The 19,092-nt window shown below is 40.2% G+C and overlaps 1 protein-coding gene across 1 annotated transcript in view; it reads right to left on the reverse strand.

Annotated features, from left to right (window-relative positions):
* The window catches only part of GRK4 (G protein-coupled receptor kinase 4), a 99,295-nt gene extending 85,401 nt beyond the window's left edge, over positions 1 to 13,894 (reverse strand). Inside the window, exons 1-2 of the mRNA XM_046655793.1 lie at positions 13,546 to 13,894; positions 1,819 to 1,914 (exon numbers count right to left, since the gene is read on the reverse strand). Coding sequence (XP_046511749.1) covers positions 1,819 to 1,914; positions 13,546 to 13,894 — 445 coding nt within the window. The remainder of the gene's footprint in view (positions 1 to 1,818; positions 1,915 to 13,545) is intronic.
* Positions 13,895 to 19,092: the final 5,198 nt, after the last annotated feature.

Consider the following 19,092-nt stretch of genomic DNA (forward strand, 5'->3'; position numbering starts at 1 on the left):
TGCTAAAGAACTACCCCAAAGAATTAGAAGTATACAGAGATAATTTATATGCAAATGTAATAAAAATATAATTCTATGATCCTATGAATATATTTGATAGCATAAATAGTCCCAAAGAAAAGTTTAAAATATCTTAATTATAATGCAAATGTCAAATGATGGAATCAACCTCCATACTAATCACTCGGTGCTATATTCAGAAAACATTAGTATTTACACTGTGGATCACATATCAATTGGTCCAAAGAAGCATGGCCAGTAAGCACATAAAAAGATGCTCAACATCATTAGTCATTGGGAAATACAAATCAAAACACAATGAGATACCACATCACACTCACTAGGATAGTTATAATTTTAAAAAGAAAAGAAAAAGTGTTGGCAAGAATGTGAAAAAACTGGAATCCTCATACATTGCTGGTGAGAATGTAAAATGGTGTAGCCACTTTGGGAAACAGTCTGGCAGTTCCCAAAAAAGTTAAATAAAGAATTACCATATTATCCAGCAATTCCAATTCTGGGTATGTACAAAAAAGGAAGTTGAAAGCAGGGACTCAAACAAGTATTTGTACACCAATGTTCCTAACAACATTATTCACAGTAGCCAAAAGATGGAAACAACCCAAATGTCCATCAACAGATGAAAAGAAAAACAAATGTAGTATATACATATAATATCCAAATTAATGCCACTGAACTCTGCACTTAAAAATGGTAATTTTTGTTATATATATTTTACCACAATAAAAAAAACTTATACATGAATGTTCATAGCAGCATTATTCATAAAGTGTGATATATCCGTACAATGGAATATTTTTTCCAACAAAAAGGAATTAAGTACTGATTCATGCTACAGCATGGATGAACCTTGAAAACTGTATTAAGTGAAAGAAGCCAGTCACAGAAGACCACATAGTGTATGACTCCCACTTATATGAAATGTCCAGAACAGGCAAATCCATAGAGACAGAAAGTAGATTCATGGTTGCCTATGGCTGGAGGTAGGGGGAGGGAATGGGGATGACTGCCAGAGGATATGGGGTTTCTTTTTGGAGTGATGAAAATGTAAAATTGATTGTGGTGATCGCTGCACAACTCTGTGAAAATAAGTTAAATTGAATTGTACACTTTAAATAGGTGAATTGTATGGCATGTTAATTATATCTCAATAAAGCTGCTATTTTAAAAACATAATGCAGTTTAAACAACTGGATAGGTCTTCGGGGGGAAAACTACCTCCCACTTTATACTATCTGAAATTAACTTTGATATTTAAAATATTTAAACTTTCTTAAAAAGGATCTATGATGGTACTAAAGAAAAGATGGGGGAGGGGGCAGCCCTGTGGCGTAGTGGTTAAGTTCGGGACACTCGCCCTGTGCTAACAACTGTTGCCAATCTTCCTATTTTTTTGCTTGAGGAAGATTAGCCCTGAGCTAACATCTGTGCCAATCTTCCCCTATTTTGTATGTGGGTCGCCACCACAGCATGGTTGGAAGGGGTGTAGGTCCACAGCCAGGATGCAAACCCACAAACCCAGGACATGGAAGAGGAGCAAGCTGAACTTAACCACTACACCACGCGGCTGGCTCCTAAAAAATGTTTTTAATGAAAAAGTCAATAGCTGTATACACTTTAACTGCAGATTAGAAAACCTACAGGGTTTTTTCCCTGGGAAGAATCATGAAGACATAAGGAGAATCTATTATACAATTTTTGAAACAAATAAGGAAGTCGAGAAAGAGTAATAATAATCCAACAGGTGGTACAATGCCAGATATGACCTCCAGACACAAGCAGGCACTGTGTACTCACCAATGGAATGTTTAAGCTCGCTGCACTGGCTGACAGGGGGCAGCTTCAGCATCTCCCTCCATTTTTTACTACGACCACTTTTTTTGCCATATCCTCCTAAATTTGAAAAAAGAAGGCATTTTTTTAATGGTCAGAAATATCCAATTATAACAACTACTTCCACTAATGTATTCTGTTTGAGTAGTTTGGGTACCTATGACAAATGAAAATACAAGCTTATAACAATTTGTCTTATCTGGAAGGCAGCTGGATGAAGATAAAAATCTGTCACTGGCTCTGTCATTGAGAAACCATGTGACCTTGACTTTCTGGAAGTAGTTCTCCTGAGCTTAAGTTTCCAAATCTGTAAACAAGACCTAATACCACCTGTCAAACAGGGCTGCTCATAAACATTTGTTCAATAAGTATTTATTGAGCACCTGTTATGCACCAAACACCTTCAAAGTGCAGGAAACACAATGGTAAAAAAGACAAAGTCCCTCTCCTCCATCTAGTGAGGGGGAGAGATAAGAAATCTCTTAGTAATAAGTGACAGGAAAGAAATTAGCCAATTGTAGCAATAAATAGTATGAACCAAAATCCAGCAAGACAATGGTGGAGGGTGCTATTTGGGCCAAGGTGGGATCAGAGAAGGCCTCTCTGCAGGGTCTTGCTTAGGCAAAGACCTGAAGGACACGAGGGAGCCAGCACAGGACAAAACAGTGGAAAAAACTATTAGATAATATTTTAGAAAGATCTTTTTAAAGAAGTGCCTTTTAAAAAAAAAGTTAAATCAGGGGCTGGCCCCGTGGCCGAGTGGTTAAGTTCGCGCGCTCCGCTGCAGGCGGCCCAGTGTTTCGTTGGTTCGAATCCTGGGCGCGGACATGGCACTGCTCATCAGACCACGCTGAGGCAGCGTCCCACATGCCACAACTAGAAGAACCCACAACGAAGAATACACAACTATGTACCGGGGGGCTTTGGGGAGAAAAAGGAAAAAATAAAATCTTTAAAAAAAAAAAAAAAAAAAGTTAAATCAGAGGAATTAGAATCTTCAGTTTTAAGCATTCCAAGGAGCTCAAATTTTACTGGATTTTATCCAAGAAAAAACGTCACAGTTTTGGCTGGTGATTAACACTCTAGGACTATTGGGAAGAACAGGGAAATCAGGAGGAAAGTCATGTTTCACTGGGAAATAATGAGCTCTGTCTTAAATATGGTGAGCTTGGAAAACTGTGGGAGGAAGAAATCTGGAAGATGGACAGACTGTCATGAGCTCAGAAGAGACGGCTTGGCTAGAGATATGGATTTGACAGTAGTCTGCCAAATAGATAATGATCAAAGATGCAATGGCTTCTTCCTTGGCCTTGTTTTCGCTCCTCTACTCCCCCCATTTCAACTGAGATTCTGAGCTCTAGACTTACATCCCACTGTCCAGATGTCCCAGCGCACCTCAAGCTCAACATGTTCAATTAGACTCATGATCTTCCCCCTCAAGTCTGGTCCTCTCTACATACTAGGAATCCTGCCAACAAACTACCATCTACTAGGCAAATGAAGCAGGAAACTGGGGCATTGTCTAATTCTATCTCCTAGGTGCTTCATTCATTTATTCAGAAGGCATTTGCTCCTGAAGTCCTGTGTGTTGGGCACTGTCCAGGAACCAGGCATACAGTGGAGGGTCAAGGTGGCTAGACCTGCCTTCAAAGGCATTCCCATCCCTCCTCTCCTTGCCTGCTCTACTGTTCTCTTTCACTCCAGGGTCATCACTCTCCTCAATCTCTCTTCTAATTGGCCTTCTTACCTCTGGTCTTCCCTCCCAGACCCTTCTCCACACCACCTCCCAGGGTCACCTTCCTAAAATGCAAATATAAGCTCATTTCTCCACTCCTTACAGCCCTAGAAGGTCTCCTGGAGACTAAGGATGAAGTGAGAATGAAGTGCAGCCCTGCCTAACATCATCCCACAGGTACACCATGCTCAAGTCACACTATTTACAAAAGTCCAAGAGAAGGAAGAGGAGGTTCCAGGAATCACGAGTGCCTGGACTGTGCTCTGACATTATTAATCTAGGCAGATCTCAACTCAGCTCAAGCCAAACCACTTCCACGAAGCCTGCCCTGCCTAGGGAGAGGCAGGCACTCTTTCCTCTTCATGCCCTTTGCATCTTGAAATCATCTTCATTAAATCTCAATGAGGCCAGGTCCAAGGCTCATGGTCCTATTCCCAGTGTATCTCCAGCACACAAACAAATGATTGAGGGGATGGATAAATGGACCTCCAGGTGCCCAGTGCACCAAGAGCAGTATATTGCACACAGGAGACACTACAGAAATGTTCGCTAACTTTGAGTAGACCTGAAAAAACTGGAGATGCTGACTACAGGAAGGGGTCAGGGACACAGATGAAATTTTCAAGGGCTAAGAGGAGAAAAAGAAGTAAGTTAAGATTTATTGAGTATGTAGTATATGCCAGGCACCATCCTAGTTGCTCCACAGGTGTTGACTCATTTAACATCACCAGCTGATGATGTACATACTACCACTGCTCCCTTTCCACAGATAAGGGATTGAAGCAAACAGGTTTAAACAACAGTTCAACACACAACTAGTGAGAGTAGAACCAAGATAGAAACTCAAGTCTGCCTAACTCCAGGAAATCTGCTTAACCATTACTGTTGTTAAGAAGGAATAAGGTGTGGGGAGTAACATCAGCATAGTGATGGCAGAGTGAGCTCTATTGGTGATCTCGCCCTTCCACGATAAAACAAAAAGGCATCCATACTCCAACAGAGGACATCCATGCAACACAAAAAAAAATCTGAGAAACCCATGCAGCAATATGTCAGAGGGTGGAGAGGCTGGAGCTGCATGTGAAGGAGGTGGAAGGGGTTAAGAGAAACTTCACCCCCTCTCCAAAAGACTGCGGCCCAGGACTGTTCGTGGCCTTTGAAGGAAAGGGAGGAGGGAGGGAGCACCCATTAGCAGGAATATCAAAGATCCCCAAGGTCCCTTGCAGCCTAGGAGAAAGCCCGCTACTGAGGTGAAAGCTATCACAGGGGTGACTTCATCAAGCCAACACACCAGGAGAGAAGATAACGAGGGCAGAGCCACTAAGCATGCAAGAGCACACAGAAGAAAGCGCCCCTACCCCCACCTGACCAGCACCGGCTCCAGAGCCTGAGATCCCAGGGGAACACTGAGGGCTCAGAATATCCAGCTCTTCACCCATGCCTAGTGGCAATAGGTAATTAACAGCAATTAATAATACCAGGATGTGGGAAAACAGAGCCACACCCCCTAGCACTATCAAAAATTACATTTGATCTCCAGACCAGAGAGAAAATGACAAGTACCCAGAAATCAGTCCTGAGGACACAGAAATATGTAATCTAAATGACAGAGAATTCAAAATAGCTATCATCAAAAAACTCAACTAGTTAAAAGACAATGTAGAGAAACAATTAAATGAGTTCAGGAACTACTTCACAAAAGAAATTGAAACGATAAAGAAGAATCAACCAGAAATGTTGGAAATGAAGGACACAATGGATGAGATAAAACAAAATATAGATTCCCTGAACACTTGAGCGGACATCACAGAGGAGTGAATCAGCATAATTGAGGACAGACATGTTGAAATGCTGCAGATAGAGGAGGAGAGAGAAGTAAGACTAAAAAGAAATGAAGAAAGTCTCCAACAAATATTTGACTCAATTAGGAAATGCAACATAAGAATTATAAGTATTCAAGAGGGAGAAGAGAAGGAGAATGGAGCAGAAAGCTGGTTCAAAGAAATAATAGCAGAGAACTTCCAAAACCTAGGGGAGGAGATGGAAATCCATGTGGAAGAAGCTATCAGATCTCCTAAATATGTCAACGTAAAAAGACCTACTGCAAGGCATACAGTAGTGAAACTGGCAAAAGCAAATGACAAAGAAAAAATACTAAGGGCAGCAAGGTGGAAGAAAATAACCTACAAAGGAACCCCTATCAGGCTTTCAGCGGATTTCTCTGCAGAAACCTTACAGGCTAGGAGAGACTGGAATGACATACTCAAATCTTTGAAGGACAAAAACTGTCAGCCAAGAATACTCTATCCAGTGAAAATATTCTTCAGATATGATAGAGAAATGAAAACTCTCCCAGAAAAACAAAAACTTCCCTGGTAGCCACAAGACACTTCCTACAAGAAATCCTCAAGAAGGCCCTCATATCTGGGAAAAAAAAGGGAGAAAAGGGTGACAAAGCATGGATTAAGGAGATAATTAGGTAGACAAAATCAGAAAATTGTAACTATACATCAGAACAGGTTAGCAAATACTCAGGTATAACATAAAAGAAAAAGAGAAGGAAAGCACCAAAAACAAAGATAATCTTGTGATTTTAACCACAAACTCACAACACAAGATGGAATAAGATATGAGAAAAACAACATAGGAGGAGAATTGGAAAAGGACTGAATTGGTTTAGTCTAAGGAAATAAGAGGCCATCAGAAAATGGACTATCTTATCTACGAGATTTTGAATACAAACCTCATGGTAACCACTAAACAAAAAAGCAGAACAGAGACACAAATAATAAATAAGGAGAAAACAAAGAAACACAACATAAAAAACTACATAACTCAATTGGTAGACCAAAATAGACAGGATGAGAAACAGGAAATGCAGGAGAACTGGAAAATGAGTGATAAAATGGCAGCATTAAGCACTCATATATTGATAATCACCCTAAACGTAAATTGATTGAATTCTCCAATAAAAAGACACAGAGTGGTGAGCTGGATTAAAGAACAAGATCCAACAATTTGTTGCCTCCAGGAAACACATGTCAGCTCCAACGACCAACACAGGCTCAGAGTGAAGAGATGGAAGATGATACTCCAAACTAATGGCAAACAAAAGAAAGCAGGAGTCACAATAGTCATATCAGACAAAGTAGACTTTAAGATAAGACATGTAAAGAGAGACAAAGAGGGGCAGTATATAATGCTCAAAGAGACACCCCACCAAGAAGACATAACACTTAGAAACATCTATGCACCCAACACAGGAGCACCAAAGTACATGAAGCAACCATTAACAAACCTAAAAGGAGATATTAAAAATAACACAATAATGGTAGGGGGCCTCAACACTCCACTCACATCAATAGCTAGATCATCCAGACAGAAAATCAACAAGGAAACAGTGGAATTAAATGAAAAGCTAGACCAGTTGGACTTAATAGACATATATAGAATGCTCCATCCAAAACAGCAGAATACACATTCTTCTCAAGTGAGCATGAACCATTCTCTAAGATAGACCATATGCTGGGAAACAAGGCAAGCCTCAATAAATTTAAGAAGATTGAAATAATAACAAGGATGTTTTCCAATCACAATGCTATGAAGCGAGAACCTAATTACAAGAAAAAAGCTGAGAAAGGGACAAAGATGTGGAGACTAAACAACGTGCTATTGAACAACCAATGGATCATTGAACAAATTAAAAGAGAAATAAAAAGAATCTGGAGACAAATCAAAATGAAAACGTACCATACCAACTCATACGGGATGCAGCAAAAGCAGTGCTAAGACAGAAATTCATCGCAATACAGGCTCACCTTAACAAACAAGAAAAATCCAAAATAAGCAATCTCAAACTACACCTAAGTGAATTAGAAAAAGAAGACCAAACAAAGCCCAAAGTCAGCAGAAGGAGAGAAATAATACAAATCAGAGCAGAAATAAGTACCATTGAAACAAAAAAGGCAGTAGAAAGAATCAATGAAACAAGGAGCTGGTTCTTTGAGAAGATAAACAAAATTGACAAACCCCTAGCCAGACTTACAAAGAAAAAAAGAGAGAAAGTTCAGATAAGTAAAATTAGAAATGAAAGAGGAGAAATAACAATGGGTGCCACAGAAATACAATGGATTATAAGAGAATACTAGGAAAAGCTATATGCCAACAAAATGGACAATCTAGAAGAAACGGATAAATTCTTAGACACTTACAACCTCCCAAAGCTGAATCAAGAAGAAATATAGAATCTGAATAGACCAATCACAAGTAAAGAGATTGAAACAGTAATCAAAAGCATCCCCAAAAATAAAAGCCCAGGACCAGACAGCTTCCCTGGAGAATTCTACCAAACATTCAGAGAGGATCTAATACCTATCCTTCTCAAGCTATTCCAAAAAATCAAGGAAGATGGAACGTTTCCTAACACATTCTATGAGGCCAACATCACTCTGATACCAAAGCCTGACAAGGACAACACCAAAAACGAGAACTACAGGCCAATGTTGCTGATGAACGTAGACGCAAAAATCCTCAACAAAATATTGGCAAACCAAATACAGCAATATATCAAAAAGATCATACATCATGACCAAGTGGGATTTATACCAGGGACACAGGGATGGTTCAACATCCACAAATCAATCAATGTGATACACCACATTAACAAAATGAGGAATAAAAACCGCATGATCATCTCAGTAGATGCTGAGAAAGCACTTGACAAGATCCAACAGCCATTTACCATAAAAAGTCTTAACAAAATGGGAAGAGGAAAGTATCTCAACATAACAAAGGCCATATATGACAAACCCACAGCCAACACTGTACTCAATGGGGAAACATTGAACACCCTCCCTCTGAGAAGAGGAACAAGACAAGGATGCCCACTATCACCAGTCTTATTCAACGTAGTACTGGAGGTTTTGGCCAGAGAAATTAGGCTTGAGAAAGAAAAGGAATCCAAAGAGGGACTGAAGAAGTGAAACTCTCGCTGTTTGCAGATGACATGATCTCATATACAGAAAACCCTAAAGAATCCATCAGAAAACTACTAGAATAATTAACAACTACAGTAAAGTTGCAGGGTAGAAAATCAACTTACAAAAATCAGTTGCATTTCTATATTCTAATAACAAACTTACAGAGAGAGAACTCAAGAATAGAATTCCATTTACAATTACAACAAAAAGAATAAAATATCTAGGAATAAATTTAACGAAGGGGGTGAAGGACAGGACTTATACATGAAAACTATAAGTCACTATTGAAAGAAATAGATGATGACATAAAGAGATGGAAAGATTGCATACACATGGATTGGAAGAATAAACATAGTTAAAATGTCCATACTACCCAAAGCAATCTACAGACTCAATGCAATCCTGATCAAAATCCCAATGACATTCTTCACAGAAATAGGACAAAGAATCCTAAAATTCATATAGGGCAACCAAAGACCCCAAATTGCTAAAGTGATCCTGAGAAAAAAGAACAAAGCTGGAGCATCGAATCCCTGACTTCAAAGTGTACTACAAAGCTGTAGTAATCAAAACAGCATGTTACTGATACAAAAACAGGTACACAGATCAACAGAACAGAACCGAAAGCCCAGAAATAAAACTGCACATCTACGGACAGGTAATCTTTGACAAAGGTGCCAAGGACATACAATGGAGAAAAGATAGTCTCCTCTAAAGGGCGTTGGGAAATCTGGACAACCACTTGCAAAAGAATGGAGGTAGACCACTATCTCACGCCATACACAAAAGACTTGCAGATACATTCTGAAACTGTAAAACTCCTGGAAGATAATACAAGTAGTATACTCTTTTACATCGAACTTAAAAGGATCTTTTCAAATACCATGTCTTCTCAGACAAGGGAAACAAAAGAAAAAATAAACAAGAGGGACTTCATCAGCCTAAAGAGCTTCTGCAAGGTGAAAGAAACTAGAATCAAAACAAAAAGACAACCCACCAATTGGGAGAAAATATTTGCAAATCATATATCTGACAAGGTGTTAATCTTCATAATATAAAAGGAACCCACACAACTGAACAACAACAAAACAGCCCAATCAAAAAATGGGCAGAGAATATGAACAGACATTTTTCCAAAGAAGACATACAGATGACCAATAAATACATGAAAAGATGTTCAACATCACTAATCATCAGGGAAATGCAAATCAAAACTACACTAAGATACCACCTGACACCTGCTAAAATGACTATAATTACTAAGACTAAAAATAACAAATGTTGGAGAGGGTGTGGAGAAAAGGGAACCCTCAAACACTGCTGGTGGGAATGCAAACTGGTGCAGCCACTATGGAAAACAGTATGGAGATTCCTCAAAAAACTAAAAATAGAAATACCACATGACCCAGGTATCCCACTATTGGGTATCTACCCAAACAACTTGAAATCAACAATCCAAAGTAACATATGCACCCCTATGTTCACCGCAGCACTATTCACAATAGCCAAGACATGGAAGCAATCCAAGTGCCTGGATAAAGAAAGTGTAGTGTATATATATATATATATATATATATATATATACAATGGAATACTACTCAGCCATAAAAAAGACAAAACTATCCCATTTGTAACAACAGGGATGGACCTGGAGGGAATTATGCTAAGGGAAATAAGCCAGACTGAGAAAGACAAACACCAGATGATTTCACTCTTATGTGGAAGATAAACAAACACATGGACAAAAAAAACCGTTTAGTAGTTACCAGGGGAAGGGGAGTCGGGGGGTGGGCACAGGGGGTGAAGGGTAACACTTATGTGGTGACAGACAAGAAATAATGTACAACTGAAATTTCACAATGATATAAACTATTATGAACTCAATTAAGAAAAAAAAGAAGCAATAAGGTAACCAAAGCATTTTTAAAAAGTAAGAAAATATTTAAAACAAATATTTTCCATAAACACATTTAGAAATTAAAGAATGTTGTAAAATGAAAATAATACGAAACTAAAAGTTCCAAAATGTCAGAAATGGTTATGGTGATGGCCAAAATAACAAGTAGCCCTCATTAGCATTTACCAGAAGCCAGTCTATTCTTGCTAAATCCTCCCATCAAGCCTATGAGATGAGCACTGTTGACATGCCCTTGTTATAATCCTAATTTTACAGGCGAGGAAACTAAGATACATGTATGTGAAATAATATGCCCAAAGCATTATCGCCAGTGACCAAAGAAACTGGAATCTGAACCCACGTAATCACGCTGGACAAATGGGGACTCACCTTTGTTGCAAGAGCTCAGTTTTTCCATCAATAATCGGGACCACCAAGATAAATGTATAACGTGAAAAAGAACTGAACTGAGTGACTCTCTGGCTTACAAATTCTGCTGGGTATTAAGGGGCTTGTGACTTGATTTTCTACTATGAATGCCATAATTGTTTTCATAATATATTTTGTGATTATATACATCATCCCTAGTCCCAGACCCACCAGAAGCAACCACAATCATGAATTTAGTGTGTATTATTCCAATCTATTCATAAATATTTGTGTGTGTGTGCATGTAGCCATGAATAATATATTATTTTTTTAATTTTTTGCAGGGGAAGATTCGCCCTAAGTTAACATCTGTTGCCAATCTTCCTCCTTTTTGCTTCCTTTTTCCCCCTTAAAGCCTCAGTACGTAGTTGTGTATAGTTGTAAGGCCTTTTGGTTCTTCTATGTGAGCCGCTGCCACAGCACAGCTGCTGACAGATGAGCGGTGTGGTTCCACACCTGGGAACTGAACTCAAGCCACCGAAGTGGAGCGTGCTGAACTTTAATTGCTAGGCCATCACAGCTGGCTCAATATATTATTGTTTTAGAACAATATTCTTAACCTGGGATCCACAAGCAGCTGCCATGTCCCTGAATTTGGATAGAAAAAAAAAAATCACCTCTATTTTCACTAACTTCTAACTAAAATTCATCATTTCCTTCAGCCATAAATGTAGGCAAGAGTACAATATTATTAGCAGTACCTGTGACTTCATCACCAAGAGAATTCAAATTTTCATGTCACACTGTAGTTGTTAGCAACTACGCAAAATATCATTTACATTCACAGTACTTTGAAATCACAATGCAGGTGCAATACAGCAGCCAGACAGCCTACAAGTGCTCATGAGACATGGCCAACCAATTCTTAGCCAACTCTGTGCCTCGTAGTTAATTGTTCAGACTACAAACAGCCAGGTCCTGCGTTCTCACATGGGTGATCCAGCTATCTATTTTATTCTCTACGATTTCCCACAACTGTGTTGATGCACACACCGAAGCAGGTGAGTCAAAGGCCACCCCACAGTTTAAAATTCCCATTCAAACTGAGCAACGAGAACCTTCATTCTGATAGATCTTTAAAAGACTGAAACTTTAACCTGTCTGTATTTTCAATGTGTTGTCTTGTTACTTAATGCTTTAATAACAAAGCACGTTAGAGCACATTAAAATTTTTAAATAATTATTTCAATATAACTGGCTTCCTTTACAATCATATGTATTTTATTTTATTTAGATTAAGAAACTCTATTCTAGAGGTTAAAACAACAGGAATGGTGTGTTACTGTATACATCACTCTAAAATTTGATTATTTTTACACAACTCAGTCCATTTTGACAGACTGTCCACTCTCCCCGTCAGGCTCCTTGCTGCTTCTCCGCCACCCACAGCCTCATGACCTTTGCTCTCCTTGTTCCATAACCTGGAACCTCTTCCTCAGCAAAGCTAGATCTCTCATTTCGTCAGGTCTTTATTCCCGTTCACCCAATGTAAACTTTCCTGTCTCCCTCTCCACGCCAAACCCTTAGTACCTGTCTTCTCTGCTTTATGATTTCTTCTCGACCCTTACCACTGTTTACCATACAATCTATTTTACGTATCTTGTTGAGGACCCATCTCCCCACTAGATTATAAATTCCTGAAGACAGGGGTTTTATCTGTGTTATTCATAGCTGTATCCCTGATCGCTAGATGAGGGCCTGGCATAAAATAGGCACTCAATAAATATTTGTTGAATGAAAGCATGAATGAATTTAATTGTTTTTGTTATGTGCCATCAAGTTGGCTCCGACTCCTGGTGACCCTGTGAATGAGTGATATCTACAGTGTCCTGCCCTCAACAGCCCTACTCAGCTCTGTAGACTCAGGCCTATGGCTTCCCTTATAGAGTCAGTCCATCTCATATGTGGTCCTCCTCTTTTCCTGCTGCCTTCTACTTTCCCAGCATTATTGCCTTTCCAAAGCATCCTGCTTTCTCATGATGGGCCCAAAGAAGGACAGCCTCAGTTCTATCATTTTTGCCTCCAGTGGTAGTTCATGCCTAGTAACTGCTCCAGGACCCACTTTTCGTCTTTCTGGCAGTCCAGGGTATCTGTAGAGCTCTCCTGCAACACCATATTTCAAGTGAATCCATTGCTTTCCTATCTGCTTTCTTCACTGTCCAGCTCTCGCACCTGTACATAGTAATTGAGAAGTCAAGGGTGTGGATAATCATGGCCTTGGTCTCTAACGACACTTCCTTACACCTGATGATCCTTCCTAATTCTCTCACTGCTGCCCTTCTGCCTCTGTCTTCTCTTGATTTCTCAGCTGCAGTCTCCATTTAAACTGATGACTGAACCAAGGTAAACAAAATCTTTAACAATTTCAAAGTCTTCCTAGTCTGCATTAAAGTCGTGTAGTTCTTCTGTAGTCATGATTTTTCTCTTCTTGATGTTCAAACGCAGTCCTGCTTTGGCAATTTCTTCTCTCACTTTCGTCAGAAGTGGTTTCAAATCATTACTGCTTTCTGCCAGTTAACATGGTGCCAGGAGCATATGTTAGATTGTTATTTCTTCCATCAATTTTCAGTCCTCCTTAATCGGAGTCTAGCCCAGCTTTTTGTATGATATGTTCTGCATACAAATTAAAGGCATGAGGAGATAAAACACACGTTGTCCGACACCTTTGCCTATAGACAAGCATTCTGTCCTTCCATATTCTGTCCCGACAGTGGCTTCTTGTCCACAGTACAGCTCATGCATCAGGATAGTCAAGTACTGAAGCACGCCCATTTCTTTCAGAGAAGCCCATAGCTTTTCATGATCCATGCAGTCGAACGCTTTACTGTGGTCTATAAAGCATAGACTAACCTTCTTCTGAGATTCTTTGGAGCACTCCAGTAGCCAATGAATAACTGCAATTAGGTCTCCTATGCCTTTCCCCTTTTGAAATCCACCTTGGACATCAGGCATTTCTTGCTCCATATGAGGTAAAAGCCTTTGTTGCAGCACCTTGAGCATCGCTTTACTGGCATGGGAAATTAGAGGAATGGTCTAATAGTTAATACACCCCTTGGCATCTCCTTTCTTGGAGATTGGGATGTATGTTGTTCCCAGTCGTTACGCAATTGTTTTGTTTTCCGTAACTGTTGGCACTTTCTTATTAGGATTTTGACAGGTTCGGTCTCTGTGGCTTGAAATAATTTTATCGATATTCCATCTACCCCTGGTGACTTCTTTCTTCCCAGTACTTTCAGGCAGTTTTCACTTCACTTTCTAGAATTACAGGTTCTTCCTCATAGGAATCTTCAAAGGAATCTGTCATCCTTTCATCTCTTCTGTATAGATCTTCAGTGTACTGTCTCTACCTTCCCTTTATCTTCTCCTGATCAGATAGTCTGCTTCCCTCTTGGTTGTCTGGCATCCCTAATCTAGGTTTAAATTTCCCTTTGATTTCTCGAATCTTCTGTAAGAGACCTCTTGTTCCTCCTTTCTTGTTATTCTCTGCTGTCTCTTTGCATGGGCCATTACACTAGTTCTCTTTATCTCTACATGATAGTCATGTTCAGGATTCTAAACCTACTTTTGCCACCTTTTACTTTTGCTTTTCGCCTGTCCTTAACAATTTTTAGTGTTTCTTCTGTATTCGATCTTGATTTTTTTTCTTTTTACTTCAGGCATTGTCTTTTTGCATTCTTCCTTAATAATATTTCTGGTTTCAGACCATAGCTCTTCTTTGTGCTCGGTCAGTTAAGTTCAATGATGCAAATCTGTTTTTACATGGACTTTGAATTCATCAGGAGTGTTGTTTATGTTATATTTTGGCACTAAGATTCTTTCAGTGCTCTTCCTCAGGTTTATCCTGATATTAGATGTTATTGTAATTCCTATTTAGCAATTTACTGTATAAACATTCTATTTATCCACTTCCTATTGATGGACATTTAATCTTTCTAGTTTTCACCATTACGAATAATTTTACAGCAAACATTCTTATAGATGTCGCCTTTACACCATTTCTGCAGGGTATAGGCCCAGAAGTGGAGTTCATGAGTCTTGGGTGATTTTTCAACATTAATGAATACTATTCAATTGTTCTCCAAAGTGGTTGTAATTTACTATGATTACTTAACACAAAGCATACACGGGGCTGGCCCGGTGGCATAGCAGTTGGGGTCACATGCTCCACTTCAGTAGCTCAGGGTTCACAGGTTCAGATCCTGGGCACGGATCTACACACTGCTGACCAAGCATGCTGTGGCAGCATCCCACATGTAAAATAGAGGAAGATTGGCACAGATATTAGCTCAGTGACAATCATCCTCAAGCAAAAAGAGGAGGATTGGTGACAGATGTTAGCTCAGGGCCAATCCTCCTCACAAAACAAAAAAAAAACAAAAAAAAAAACACAAAAAGCACAGCATACACACTGGGTGTAATTCCCTTGATAGGAGCCACTCAGAGTTACTTTTCACATGTAACGTTAACTTTGTAGAGTCAAAAGGAGATACATTCTCTTCCTTCAGAGTGTAGAACAACTTTAGTTAGAAGAAGAGCTCCATGGAGAGCAGAGGCTATGACTTAGCCAAAGAAGCTTAGTTCACTTTCCTCCTAAAGTCGGCTACAACCACAGGGCCAACCAGAGGGCTCCGAGCAGTCTTCAATCTTCCAAAATTCTTACCATATCCAGAGAGCTGCAGACACAAACGTAATGGTGAGAATCAGGCCATTAGGACAGTAGGGTTCATGTTCAGCTGAGGGCCTCTCAAAGGCACACCGTGGTCACTGAATTTACAGCTGCAGCCCATCCCACTGCTGTTTCAATCAGGGATGTTGAGAGTCAGGGGAAGGGGAAGGAGCGGTACAGAGCTACGTGTGGCAGAGACCATTGCTGTCTGCCACAGTCTACGCCTCCCTTCTTCCAGAGTGGCTAGATATGGCTGGCCCGCCACACTGCATTCACAGTCTGTCCTGCAGGTATGGCTGTGATTAGGTCCTTGCAGGTGAATGCGTACAAGGGACATGTGCACCTCCCAGGAAGGGACATGTGTACCACCTGGAAGGTGGATAAAGCTTCCTACAAGCACACCTCCTTGTGCTCTTTCCCTTTTCCCCCAAGCAGGCAGAAGGACGATAACAAGCATGGCAACCCTGGAAGCTACCTTCTGAAGCTGGCACAGCTGCCATCAGCCTCGGTTCTACATGACTGAACCAAAAGCACTGCTGCCAACCTGGACCATCTGCCTGAAATTTATAAGAGAGAAAGAACTTCTGCTTGGTTGGAGATGTCACTTGGGGTCTATATATCACATCAGTTTAGCCTACGCTAAATAATGGGCTGTGCTTTGATGATGAACAGGATAGCTCTAGCATGGGACGTGGAATCTTATAAGATAAAAATGAATATGGCTTGATTTATCTGAAAATAAAGTTTTTAACACATTCACTACTAATTTATATACAGTAGCAACATCACTTTTCAACTCAAAAGACAGTTAAGAACTAGGAAGAAAAAGGACCTCTGCAAAGCGCAAAGTGGGCCATAAAGTCCACACACTAAACCTCATACACTTTAAATATTTCACTCTACTCTCTTTTGCTTGCATGGTTTCTGAGAAGTCAGATGTAATTCTCATCTTTGCTCCTCTAGAGATAAGGTCTTTTCCTCTGGCTTCTCTCAAGATTTTTTCTTTATCTTTGATTTCCTAAACTTTGAATATGATATGCCTAGGTGTTATTTTTTTTGGTATTTATCCTGTTTGGTGTTTTCTGAGCTTCATGGATCTGTGGCTTGGCGTCTGCCATTAATTTGGGGAAAGTCTCAGTCATTATTGCTTCAAATATTTCTTCTGCTCCTTTCTTTCTTTCCTTCTGGTATTCCAATTACAGTTATGCCTCGCTTTATTGCACTTTGCTTTGTTGCACTTTCCAGATACTGCATTTTTTACAAGACCCTCCACCAGCAAAAAGATTATGACTGGCTGAAGGCTCAGATGATGGTTAGCACTTTTTAGCAAGGAAATATTTTAAATTAAGGCATGTACATTGTTTTTTAAATATATAATACTATTGCACACTTAATAGACTACAATATAGTGTAAACATAACTTTTCTTTTTTTCTTTTTAAAGATTTTATTTTTCCTTTTTCTCCCAAAGCCCCCTGGTACATAGTTGTGTATTTTCAGTTGTGTGTCCTTCTAGTTGTGGCATGTGGGATGCCACCTCAGCATGGCTTGATGAGCGGTGCCATGTCCACGCCCAGGATTCAAACAGGCGAGACCCTGTGCTGAAGCAGAGCATGTGAACTTAACCACTCGGCCATGGGGCCGGCCCCCTAAACATCTTTTATATGCACTGGGAAATGAAAAAATTCATGTGACTCGCTTTATTGTGATATTCGCTTTATTGCAGTGGTCTGAAACCAAACCCACAGCATCTCCAAGGTGCGCCTGGACATGTGCAGTGTACCTTTTATAGTTGTCTCACAGCTCTTGTATATTCTGTTCTGATTTGTTTCAGTACTTTTTCTCTTTGTCAGTTTTAGAAGTTTTTTGTCTCAAGCTTAAGCTTGAGTTTACCCTCAAGCTCTGAGATTCTTTCCTCAGCACTGTCCAGTCTACTAAGGAGCCCGTCAAAAGCATTCTTCAGAGGCTGGCCCAATAGCTGAGTGGTTAAGTTCACGCGCTCTGCTTCAGCAGCCCAGGGTTTCGCTGGTTCAGATCCTGGGCGCAGACATGGCACCCCTCGTCAGGCCACGCTGAGGCAGCGTCCCACATGCCACAACTAGAAGGACACACAACTAAAATATACAACTATGTACTGGGGGGATGTTGGGGAGAAAAAGCAGAAAAAAAAAGAAGGAAGATTGGAAACAGTTGTTAGCTCAGGTGCCAATCTTTAAATAAAAAAAGCATTCTTCATTTCTCTCAGTGTTTCTTTACCTCTAGCATTTCTTTTGATTTTTTCATAGAATTTCCATCACTCTTCTTATATTATCCATCTGTTTTCACACATTGTCTACTTTTTCATTAAAGCCCTTAAAATATTAATCATAGTTTGTTAAAATTCCTGATCTGATAATTCCAGCATTCTTTGATTTACGGAGTGGTCTGGGAAGCCATGAAGAGGTTTTCAAGGACAGGGTTGACACATCCAACTTAAATTTTAACAGGATCACTCTGGTTGGTGTGTTGAGAACAGACTGCAGGGTGAGAAAGGTTGAAGCTGAGACCAAGCAGTAGCCAACTGCAGTCTTCCAAGTGAGAGACGTTGATGGCTTGAGCCATGCTGACAGCAGGGGAGGTGGTGAGAGGTCAGATTCTTTTATATTTTGAAGGGAGATCTGAAAACATTTGTCCAAGGATTGGAATTAAAGGTGGGGAATTAAAAGGCAACTACAAGATTTTTGGTCTGAGTATTAACTGAGATGCAGAAGGAAAAATTAGAGCGAGGGGAAGGGTAGGGGGCAGTGTGAAGAGTTTACTTTTGACTCTTTTTGGTTCTGATGAGGTTTCCAAGCAGTGATGTTGAGTGGGCAGGTGGAGAATGAGCTGAAGTTCAGTGGGGAGGTCTTGTCTGTAGATCTAAATTTGAGAGAGTAGCTTGTTTTAAGCCAAGTTACTAGATGAGATCACGAGGGAGTGAAGGTAGATAGGGAAGGTGAGAGCATGTCAATATAAAGTTGTCTAGAGAAGGAGAGGGTCAAAGAATCTGAGGACAAGCAGTGAAAAAACAGAGAACCAGGGAGGGGGGTGGTCTAGAAGGACATATTCGCTGAGGGAAGCGTGATGGGCTATGTCAAGGGCAGCCCACGGGTAGAGTAAGTAGAGGACTAAGAGCTGAGCTTAGTGACCTTGACAAGGATGAATTTGGTGCAATGGTGGAAGTGAGGGCTCAGCACCCAGCACGTAATTCACTCAAAACTTGTTTAAAAAGTAACTGACAAACATGCAATAGTGCACATACCACGCACCTCTAAACACAGCCTCACCCATGTACCACTAAACACAGTACCACACACACACAAACACACACATCCCATGTACCTCCAAGGTAAGCTATTGTTACAAAAGATCCTTCTCCCCAGACGAGGTTCCCTGGCTTGGTCTGAGGAAAACTGTCCCAAGGTGAAAGAGAGAGAGAAGAATGGGGTCCTCTCTGCAGGTGTCTTAGTCAGCTTAGGCTGCCATAACAAGATACCATAGACTGGGGGTTTAAA

The sequence above is a fragment of the Equus quagga genome, chromosome 3 (genome assembly GCF_021613505.1).
Source record: "Equus quagga isolate Etosha38 chromosome 3, UCLA_HA_Equagga_1.0, whole genome shotgun sequence".
NCBI lineage: Eukaryota > Metazoa > Chordata > Mammalia > Perissodactyla > Equidae > Equus > Equus quagga.